The sequence below is a fragment of the Anoplolepis gracilipes genome, chromosome 12 (assembly GCF_047496725.1).
Source record: "Anoplolepis gracilipes chromosome 12, ASM4749672v1, whole genome shotgun sequence".
Lineage (NCBI taxonomy): Eukaryota > Metazoa > Arthropoda > Insecta > Hymenoptera > Formicidae > Anoplolepis > Anoplolepis gracilipes.
In genome coordinates, this window is record NC_132981.1 from 5,519,063 (window position 1) to 5,530,623 (window position 11,561).

Here is an 11,561-nt window from a genome sequence, read left to right on the forward strand (position 1 = left end):
TATAATGTTATTATTTTACATAATATATTATTAATATATGAATTTTTTTTCTAAATGCATATCAAAAATTGATGAAACCTCAATGTTATTATTTCATAATATTGCAAAAATACGAAGTTTTTTCTATAAATTTATTGTAGCTTTTGTAGATTATATTGTGCAAAATTTATCTAATTGTATATTGAAATAAAGATATTTTCATAATATATAAAATGATTTTATATAATGAGTATTTTTTTATTAAGTGATTGAATAATTGTTTAGATATTAATCATATCGATGAATTTTCGGTGATTTCGCAATCACAAGTGCAACAGTCGCAGAACTCTTCATCGCTGTCGCTGTCCTCTATTTCCGATTCCAAATATAGTTTCTCCGACATTGTCGATTGATGGTGAGTCTTGTCTAACAGCGTAATGCTACAGTCACAGGGTGTAGTCGACGATTCGCGTACGCTCTTTTCTTGACATCTGCAGATATTAATTTGTTTACATGCAGCAGAAGTCTTGCATTCATTGCACGTTTTGCCGAGCTCACATGATACCGAGGATTGTGTTAATCGTTTGAACGCTCGTGTAACATCTGAAAAAATTTATATGTACGTAATTTATTTGTACTTTTGCATATTTATTAATCTTAACACAAAAGAGGGTACTCAAATTCTTATGAGTTTTATGTAAAATAATTTTATATAATTCTGTAAAAAATTTTATGTAAAATATTCCAGATAAAATTTGCGACGTAGAAAATGAGCTGGCGAATATATGCCTGTTTTCGAGACGGCACTACGTAGAGATTCGCAAGAAAGATTCGTCGATGCATAGGGAAATTTGGATTTGAACATAGTGGTAGAGATTCGTTGGCAAGGTGTGCAACATGGTTTGCAACCGTGAGATTTGATTTTGCTATTGTCCAGAGGGATGCAGCACGAAGGCGGCGGGTAGAATTTTTTGCGCTCTTTAAGCAATTCCTTCGACGTTTCCTCGTAATCGATTAACATTACTGACGTCGCACACGAGCAACAAGTCTTCTAAATCAGAAGAAATGCATAGAATTATGGAAGAAAATCTATCTTACGTGATTTACATTTCTTCTACTCACTCGTCCCTTATCTTTAGGAGCATATTTCCTCTTTGTCACATATGCATCGTGTTTGCGATCTTTCAGCGGACACCATAGCTTTCTGCTATTTCTCTCTATTTCCGTCTTCTTTCCGTTATCGCGTTGAAGCTTCTTGCAGGACAGTAGTTTGTTCATTTGTCGTCTATACGTGATTTCCTTGCTCTCGAGCTCCTTGATGCTGTTCTTCAGCTTCAATTCCTCTTCGGCAAGCTGACGAATTTTTTTCAAACATATCAGATCATCAGAGTGAATGGAGTGTAGGCTAGGTGTACTGTATCTTGTCACTTCATTTCGCAATCCTATTAGTTTTTCCTCCATCTCCTTATTAGCCAGTTCCAAGGATTCCAACTGCATGCCGGTTTCTTCTAATTTTACATCTGCATTTATGATCTTTTCCTGCATCGATAAGAAGGGACTGTAAAATTGTCACGATAGATTTTTAAAAATTACATGAATTTATTATGATTTCTTCACAATTATTAATTTTGCGATTTTCAAGGCTCTTTGTTCTATGATAACGCGTTAATATCGCTCACGCGATACTGTTATCGCGGTAAAAAAAGCACACTGGCAAAATTTACCCAGAATTCTTATCGTCGAATGTGTCAATCGTGCCGTACATGCAACTCTGTCGTTTCTCGATGAAGGTCGTCAACTATGCTTCTCAATTCGGCAAGGAGTCTATCGGCGGGATCCGGCTGCGATGATAACTTGTTCACGACTTTGCGCACCTTTTCGCATGACGTGTCTTGGTGATGGTCATCTTCTCGGCGTTCGGTTGACCACAGGTTGTATGCCATCAAAGCCGGGATGGAGCGTTCCAGCGTGACGATTTTGTTCCGAAGGTCTCTGTGGCGGCAGATCAAGTCGCATTGACGTTCCTCGATTTCTGAGGCAACATTCGCCAAAGGCGAACATGAGTCAACAGCTTTACCTATGAAAGAGATAAAATACCAGTTTTATTTAATATATAATATTATTTAATATATTATTAAATATTATAGATAACATATAATACATTTCTAAAATATATTAAATATATATATATATTATATTTATTTAATATACTAATTAGAATCTTTCAGCAATTAATAAATTTTTTTCTTTCTCTTTTTTCCTGCTAATTACTTATCTTTTGAGTCAATAGTTAATAGTTAATTAAGCAGAAATTACTCACTGGTTTTGGTTGACATTTCAATATACGTTTTAAAATATGATGATAAAATTATTAAGAATCGAATTATTTTTACTTGAAACTTTTAAATTGGAATACAAAAGAATGGAAATAGTGAATCACTGCCGGAAAACGGGTATGACAGTTTCGAGTAAAGGTGTATAGCTTCCGCCGACAATATCATTATCGTAGCATCTTTGAAAATTTGATATTTCGATAGTCGTGAGTGATCGAAGTAAATCTAGATCGATCTTTATGTATCGAATACATCGAAAATATACGAAATAAAAGAAATCTGTGACAAGTCCGGGTCTGGGTTCTCGTGTCAATTAAATTCTCTTTCAGGATTTTTTTATATCTCTCAGTCGCGATTAGTATCCTCCAGACGAAATGCGGAATAATACAAACATTGATTGATTGAGCAACTATAATTCTGCAAACCGAAGTCGAAAGATTATCGGGATATTTGAAATCTGGAGAACGCAGCGCATCAAGCGAGTCATGATGATGCCATTCGGCTCAATGAAGAGTATAAATATAATTTTAGATATTATTCGGAAAAGAGTGACTCGGAATTTATTTAGTATGACTCGGCATTCTGATAAATAATCCTATGACTTGCACAATTTGTGCAATTAATATTTTCTAATTTTATTAAGAATGCAAGCTTTTCGCTATTTGTTTGTTACATATTTTTTTTATGAAAAAGCTAAAACATTTCGACCTGTGACTTACTTAAAACGATTATGTAAAAGGTCCTGTATGTTACAAATGTTAAGTGCAAATAGAATATCATTTTAGAAAAAGAAATTAACATTTATGCAGTAAATTGGACGAGCCGATACGTCGGGACGTGGACGATGACGGCTTCTCTCTAGTAACCGTGACTAGCATTTCTCTTCAAGAAAGCACCGGTAGTACCTTCACGGGATCCGTCTGCACAAATTGGGAAGAAAAATTCGCATGTCGCGCATTACAGAGACGAGGCCGTATATTTAATTATCGAAGAAGAAAGATTTATATCGACGATGGGATTTTTAGTGCACCGGCTGGCGTCTGCCCGCGTCGCGTCACCTCGTCGATTATTCGTCGTAATACAGGTGAAACATTTTCACGAGCCATTTTTATCGTTAAATCGTAAGCGGATAAAAGATGAAAGTTGTCATTTTTTAAAATTATTTATTTCCCCCCCCCCCCTTTAAATTAGTAGCATTATCCAAATTCAATGAATATTTTACGGTTTTAATGGTTTTATAATGAAATTTATACACATTCAACATTTATTAATGTTAAGGTTTTACGGAATTTTCTTTTCTATGCAATATAATATAAATATTTGCATATGCAGATAAAATAATTATAGTAAACATCAGTACACCTCTCTTGAGTTATGGCTAAATCGAGACGAAAATTAAAGAATATAATTTATTACTACGAATGATCTTTCTTTTAGAGTATGAATAAGAGAAAAATAAATTATATGTATAAATACACTTTTTTTCTCTTATAGGAGATTCCCGACTCGTGTTTATCTGGCCGCAAAAAGCTAGCAAGACGCGGTTATCGAATTTTCTCGCACCTCTATTTCGCGGTGTCTTGATCGGATTGTTATTCGTAGACGCTTTTCACCTGTGGCCCGGAGAATTTTTACCCACGTCACTACCGTCGAATATGCCGATTTCCTTGCCACCTGTCAAATGCAACGTCATCGAGCCACGTTGGTTTGATAATAACTGAGTCACAATCAGTTTCATCATCGTTTATTGCAAACATATATATTCTTTTAAAGAGAAGAGAATATGATTTTTATTGTAATATACTATACATATAATATTTTTGGTGAAAATAAAATTGTTTCATTTATTGTGCAAACTTACTTGGTTTCTTAAACTGTATTTGTGATAAGCAAACAGATTTGATACGAAGTTTGACGAAAACAAAACAGTTCATGTTTGGAACGCATACTTGGATTATAATTCGATACCATCCCAGCACAACCTCATACTACAGAGAGATATTGGATTTTAAAATTATAACAATTAGGATTTGAAATCATAACAAAGGCATGAATTAAAAAGTTAATGGTATGTACTTAATTTTTCAATTTAAACACAACATAAGATTTTACAGCTACACAAATTTGTAATATCACGACAACACGAAAAAAAGTTTATCTTCTCATGTGATTATATCTGTTTTTTTCACGTAATGCTTTTTTGCATCGAAAGCTGTTTGTTCCAATAATTTACATATTTTCTATCTGTGATAACAATGTTTTCCAACATTATTATGTATCTCGTATATTGCGTCCTGATGAATTAAATTGTTCTACATATAGACATGCGTTGTATAATATCTGTGTATATATGTAAATGTGTAATGTTTTATTAAAAGGTTTTTTAATTTCTATATTTATTTCAATACACAATACTTAACTAGATGCGTTTAGTCAAGTTGACGACTTTTTTTCAATGTATTGAAATAAATGCAATAATAGTTATCATTTCTTTAGTTGACATATTTAAGTAAAATATTTCATATTTATGTAAATAATTTAAATATTGTGCAGAATTGCGATATATTTCTATTATCGTAAGTGTGCTTACATCATTACTGGAACATTAATTACCGGTAAAAAAAGTTTTTTTTCTGAGAATAAAACAAGGATAAAGTAGTTATAAGTAATTATTGTAACCGGTTTGAAAGAAAGAATCATGATTAACGGAATATGCAAGAAGATTACAATATAGTAAAGTTATATACATTATATCATTACGAGATAGAAATGATGATTAAGCCTCATGTTGTTTAAAATTAAGCTTACTATGCATATTGTTAAGTATCCGCACTTAAGAATTAATGCTTACATATTCTATGTATATGTAAATGACAATCAGATTATTATTTGCATATGTTATATATATACATATATATATATATATATATATATATATACACACACACACAAACACAAGCAGTTTTATCTCTTTCATTGTTATAAAAGATCAGTACCCATACGATATTCTCCCAAACGTGTAAAAACGCTCGCGAGAAGAACTCAAATAATATAAGTGATACGATCTTGTGTATTGTGTTGTGTATTTATACATACATCGTGAGTTTGAGTAACGCAAAGCGAGAAAGAGATATATCTAATAGATATCATATGCGCAAATATATTCGTAATTATATCTTAAATCAAGAAAAGATAAAGATATTGTGTAAAAATTAAAAAAAAAATTTATATAATTTTTTGCTTTTCCGTCTAAATACATATTATATGTTTCAATGATAGATTAATAATGAATATAGATTCTGTATTTAAATGAGTTATACGAAAATAATTGAGAAATATTTTATCGACGAAATATCTTTATATTCGAGTTTGATCGGTGATATGCATTAATGTGTTTACACATTATATTAATCTTTATGTTAATAGAGTATCTTTATTAAATATTCTCGGTTAATAAATCACAATAATGATATAAATATTGTATCAATGAAATCTGTCAATAAAATCTTTGTAAATGTATTTATATATATGCATATATAAGATTCTAATATAATTCTACTTTACTATTTTAAATAGTAATTTATGCACTTTTATAACTGTTAAATATATTCACAGATTCCGAGAATGGAGTTAATTTCTTTGATACTATGCGCCTTATTCATTGCTTTAGTAATCCCTGCAATTATATCGACACTTTATCAGCAGTATGTTCTACGACAAAAATTAAAAAACATTCCTCAATGCGGCAGATTTCCTTTTGGCGTGATATTTGAATTAATAAAAATGAGAGACTATGGTAAAACATTTGATAAATAAAATACCATGCTTTTACAAATGTTTTTAGCAAAATATTTAAAATAATAAATTCAGACACATATATCACTTATTTTAAATCAGTAAAATAATTAGCAAATATTGAATATTTGATTATGTGTTTGTCCACAGAACGTGTACAATGGTTTGCGAAACAAATGCAACGTTTTAGCAAAGAAGGAATTTTCATACATTGGCTTGGCATGAAACCATTTATTAATCTTTATAAACCTGAATTTTTAGAGGTAAGAATAAAAAAATCTTGCTAATGTAAAATATGAATTATTATATTTTTAACTATGATACAAATATACAAATAGTAATTTATTATCATAAGAAAGTCAATATTTTTGTAATAATGGAATAGAGCAAACTTTTATAAACGTATTATTAAAAAAATTATTTTATTATTTATTAAATACATAATATATAACTATTAATCAAAAGTGTCTTAATGTGATAATTACACGTAGATAAATAACGTTATTAGTTGTCAATAATATATTTGTTGCTATTGCATATATGTATATGAAAATGACCACATTTTGCTATTAAAACAAATTATTTAATATTATAGTAGAAAAACTTCTTTTGGTATAATAGAAAAATTATGCTAAATAAATTTATTTAGAAATATATTATTTATATTATAGAAATATAAATATTCACTGATAATGTGGAAAAATTTATTTCTAGTAAAGTGCTTCTTGCCATTTATTTTTGATGATTATAGAATAGGAAGTAATTTAATATTTTAGCAAAATAATTGTGTGCGTGTGTGTGTGTGTGTGTATGTGTGTGTAACGCACGTGCGCGTCAAAATTTAGCAAAATTATTTTGAGCAAAGAAAATTAATATTCTGAAGAAATATTTTTTATTGCTATCTATCTAATAATCGATCTAATTTTACTAAGAAAGTGTAAAATATCATTTGCCGGGTCATGATAATTTTATTTCTACGTAAGATGTTTATCAAATCCTTCTTTTGTTAGATAAACAATAAAATGTATTGAGATTATTTGTATGTGATACAAATATATTTTACATTCAGATTAAGAGATACTACTTAGATAATACTTGCGTTTATTATATTTTATTTGCATTATAAGAAAAAATTGATGAGTCTCTCAAGCAAGACAGTTTACGGTCAAATTTCACTTTCCAAGTTAATTTATACATTTTAGCGATCTATTATCGGTTGCATCTTAAAATATTATATAGAATGTTTTGTATCTAATGATATACCAAAAAAACTACCTAACGAGATACAAAAAATAAATTGAAATATGAAATAAAATTTTTGCATACGAAACTTTGTTTTCAAAATAATTAAAAATTTGAAAAAAATGTACAACAAATGTAGTCAATTATTACACATACGGATATATTCTTTTTAAGCACATTTTTACAGATTATCTTACCCAGCACTGTAAATATTGAGAAAGGATATCCTTATGAGATGCTGGAATCTTGGTTAGGTAAAGGACTTCTAACTTCTACAGGTAAACGTCTTTTACATGTATTTTATATCTCATTAAAAATGAAAAGTAAATTATAGTTTACAGTAGATTATACATTTTTGATAAATTTGCGCAATCTTTAACAAATCACAAAAAGACGAAGGAATAAAGTTCAAGGAATAAAAAAGTCATTCTAATGTAAATACGCAAAGTATACATATGTATATATCTATAAAAAAAAGATATTGCTTTTCGTATTCTTATTTTTGTGTCAATTTACTTATGTAACTGATATTACATTGTTATCAATTAATCATGTAAATTAGAGCGTTTGGTAAACGTGCAGAAGAAATGTATAAGAGTATTTTTAGGAGTAAGTCATTATTAAAAAATTATTAACAAAAAAATATTGTAAAACTGCACCTCTATTCCGAAAGGAATAACCTAATAGGATCAAACCGGAAGTTACCCCCAAACTCTGGATTTGTACCGAAATCATCGCTAGTATGTGTCAGAATGTGTAGGATCATTAGTATGTATTTACAAATAAGAATAATGTTCTATTATTTGTACATGGTGTCAAGAAATTATGTTCTGCTTAATAGATTTTTCGCTAATAATTTTTTAATAATAATTTGCCTCCTTTTTTTATTTCATTTTTATAATATTTTTATTGATTGCTATAAAAAAAGTTGAATTTTTCACTGGAACATTACTTTCCGCATTTATCGAGTATTTTAAAATTGGAGAGCTAACAATGAGTTATTTGTAGAATTTTTCTTATTTACATTTCAAATATTTAGTGACGATATACAAGAAAAGTAAAACTAAAATGCGATCAAAACTGAATAATTCGTTTCTTTTATTTTTATTTGTATTATCTATGCGCATTTATATTCTTTATTTCTTTTACGATTTTTAACATGTAAATATATCATATGATTGATACTATTTTAGGAAAACAATGGAACCATGATAGAAAACTCATTGGGCCAACGTTTCATTTTACTATATTGGATCAATTTGCTGTGATTATGTTCGAAAAAGCAGAGATCTTGACAAAATGTCTTGAGAAGGAGATAGTAAAAAATCCAGGGAAAGCCATCAATATATTTCCATTCATTAACAATGTTACTCTTGACGTTATATGTGGTAATAATATATATATATATATATATATATATATATATATATATATATATCATAAAATTATACTAATATCCTTCAGACACAAAAAGTTCGCTGACAGTATATTTTAAGCTGTAATAGCAAATTTTATTAATTATTTGAATAATAAATAAACTTATCAATTATATTAAATTTTAATTTTGCTGAATTGGCAAGCTCTTTCATTAAAATAATAAATCATTTGTTTATTTATATATTTTTTCACTTATTTTGCTAAGCTTATTACTAAAAGCAACGGTTAAAAATATGTTTACAGAAAAAATAGATTACTTTGCATCAATTTTATATTTGTGTTCTCACATTCAAAAATCGACACACAAGATTTTTCTGTTTTGTCGAGAAAATTAATTTTACCTGCAATATCAAATAATTGATTTCTGTATCAAATGCCGTTTGTTTTCACAAAGTGAAATTTATTGAATGTGTAGTGGCAATGTTTTGCTGCAACAGCAAAATTCTTTTTCTTGTGTACAAACACGGATTACAATACCAGTATAATGTTCAATTTTTAACATGAATGAATATATAATTCGACACAAAAAAATCAATTTTACGTCACATTTTATTTAATTGTTGATTAAATATAAAAACTTTCTCTCTTATTTTCGAAGATATTTAAATATATACAATTAAAATTTTATGTTGGTATTAATTCTATGTATAAAAAATTAATTATTCGACTTTATATTATTTTCGCCAGTTACAAGTATCAATTTTATTTTCTTTTTGAAATTTATAAGCAACATAGCATACTTTGACGAGAGAGTTATGACGATACTAAATTATTATTTTGCAGAAACGGCAATGGGTGTGGATGTACATGCTCAAGAAATTGAAACCAAGTATACTTCAACAATTCATAGGTCCGAAAAGTTATGAATTATATTATTTTATTAATATAACAATAAAATAGTTAAAATATCATTATTAATTAATTAATTTACTAAACAGATTTTTGAAAGAATTAACAGTAATTTTATATAATTAAAATAATTTTGTATTATAATTAATTAATACAAAATAATAGCATAAAGTTGCTATTGTGTCGGTTTAACGTCTTAATCGTACTTTTAGAGGATCTAAATTAATATTTGATCGACTCTTGCGACCGTGGTATGGGTCAGATTGGTTGTACGACTTAGTGCCTTCAGGAAAAGAATATAAATCAGTGATTGATACAATACATAAATTTACAAAAGAGGCAAGAAAAACGCTAATAATACATTATAATAATTAAGATATCGACAGAATTTTATTAAATTAATTTACGCTATTTTTTTGTTTGGATAAATTCAACAAGTTAACAACGGATAAATAATAAATTTTAGGTGATACGTAAGAAAAAAATTGCGCGACAATCGCAAAACAATTTCGCCAAATCAGAAAACGAGGATGATAAAATTGATATAGGTGTGATTATTAAAGTATCATTATACATATATTTTTATTGCTTGTGTGTTTGAATTATTCTTATGAAATTAATACTTTGTTAGGTAAGCGAAAGAGAAAAGCCTTTCTAGATTTGTTACTAGATCAGAATGAGAAAGATGAAGCTCCATTAACCGATGATGAATTGAGGGCACAAGTTGACACATTCATGTTCGAGGTGAGTAATAAAATTTAAAGAAAACTCGTTTTTATTCAGATAAATAATATAATTATAAGTAAGTGTTATAAAATAGTAAGGATATAATGTTATAGGGCCACGATACTACTGCAGTTGCGATAACATGGACGCTTTTTCTTTTGGGCAATAATCTTGAGCATCAAGAAAAAGTTCATGAAGAACTCGAGAAAGTTTTCAAAGATTCAGAGACACCAGCTAATGTAAAAGAGCTGTCTCAATTAAAATACCTCGACAGGATCATAAAAGAAACGCTCAGATTATTCCCAAGTGTACCTATGATCACAAGGAAATTAGCGGAAGATGTAAAAATGGGTATAACTGGATTCTATTTCTATTAATATTAAGATATGAAAGAGAGATATTTAAGATATTTAAGATATTTACATTAATCTGTAAATTTCTAAAATTCTTTATAAACAGTAATATTTTCATTTAAATGATGAAGAGCGTATAGTTTTATTAAGATAGATAACTTCTGATTTATTAAAGAATAAATATTTAGTAAAAGAAATAAATATTTAGTAAAAGATCAATAGTTTAAAATTAAATTTAGACGGTCTCTAATTTGCGACAAAAATTTAGGATAAAAAATATTTTATTATTTTATGTCTCGCATTTATATTAAAAAAAATTGTCGATATAAAATTTTATGTATGTGTATTATGGTAGAATATAGTCTATAACAATCTGTTTTATTTTAGGTGATTATATGCTCCCGAAAGGTACTACAGTTTTAGCGGCAATTGGATTAACGCATACAAATCCAGAAGTTTGGCCAGATCCAGAAAAGTTCGATCCAGATCGCTTTCTTCCGGAAAATTCGAAACATAGGAATCCATATGCCTATATTCCATTTAGTGCTGGACCAAGAAACTGTATCGGCCAGAGATTTGCTTTACTCGAGCAGAAAACGATATTAACAGCTATTCTAAGAAAATGGAGATTAAAAAGTGTAAAAACAATGGATGTAATTGAATATAGTGCCGCTCTCATTTTCCGACCATGCGAAGATATATTCATTCATTTTACGCCAAAGAAATAATTTATTAACAAATATTCATTTCTTTTTATCGTGCGCAATCTTTATATTGTTTCTCGATTGTGGAATTAGAATGTTTTTCATCGTTGTGTACATAACGTATATGCTATGTATATATTATA

General features: G+C 28.6%; 3 protein-coding genes across 5 annotated transcripts; 2 read left to right on the forward strand and 1 right to left on the reverse strand.

Moving 5' to 3' along the window:
* Window positions 1-153: 153 nt before the first annotated feature.
* LOC140671662 (uncharacterized) lies at window positions 154-2,382 on the reverse strand. Its single transcript, XM_072903160.1, has 5 exons — window positions 2,300-2,382; window positions 1,743-2,056; window positions 1,102-1,518; window positions 769-1,027; window positions 154-582 (listed from the first exon to the last, which is right to left on the reverse strand). The coding sequence occupies exons 1-5, from the start codon at window positions 2,313-2,315 to the stop codon at window positions 272-274; spliced, it is 1,317 nt and encodes a 438-aa protein (XP_072759261.1). The 5' UTR covers window positions 2,316-2,382; the 3' UTR covers window positions 154-271.
* Window positions 2,383-3,110: 728 nt separating this feature from the next.
* On the forward strand, window positions 3,111-4,036 carry LOC140671624 (uncharacterized; the record flags this gene model as incomplete). The annotated part of the gene is made up of 2 exons (XM_072903072.1): window positions 3,111-3,396; window positions 3,807-4,036. Coding segments are annotated over 2 exons (513 nt in total), but the record flags the coding sequence as incomplete, so codon positions are not given.
* Window positions 4,037-4,169: 133 nt separating this feature from the next.
* LOC140671660 (cytochrome P450 4C1-like) lies at window positions 4,170-11,550 on the forward strand. 3 transcript variants are annotated; one of them, XM_072903156.1, is made up of 11 exons: window positions 4,170-4,380; window positions 5,928-6,108; window positions 6,258-6,370; window positions 7,537-7,627; window positions 8,543-8,737; window positions 9,570-9,636; window positions 9,848-9,974; window positions 10,102-10,183; window positions 10,267-10,379; window positions 10,475-10,712; window positions 11,102-11,549. In XM_072903156.1, the coding sequence occupies exons 1-11, from the start codon at window positions 4,378-4,380 to the stop codon at window positions 11,440-11,442; spliced, it is 1,551 nt and encodes a 516-aa protein (XP_072759257.1). In that variant the 5' UTR covers window positions 4,170-4,377; the 3' UTR covers window positions 11,443-11,549. The 3 variants fall into 3 exon arrangements, with proteins under 3 accessions (XP_072759257.1, XP_072759258.1, XP_072759259.1); XM_072903157.1 differs by lacking the exon at window positions 4,170-4,380 and adding an exon at window positions 5,276-5,411 and having other exon boundaries at window positions 11,102-11,547; XM_072903158.1 differs by lacking the exon at window positions 4,170-4,380 and adding an exon at window positions 5,322-5,478 and having other exon boundaries at window positions 11,102-11,550.
* The last annotated feature ends 11 nt before the right edge of the window (window positions 11,551-11,561 follow it).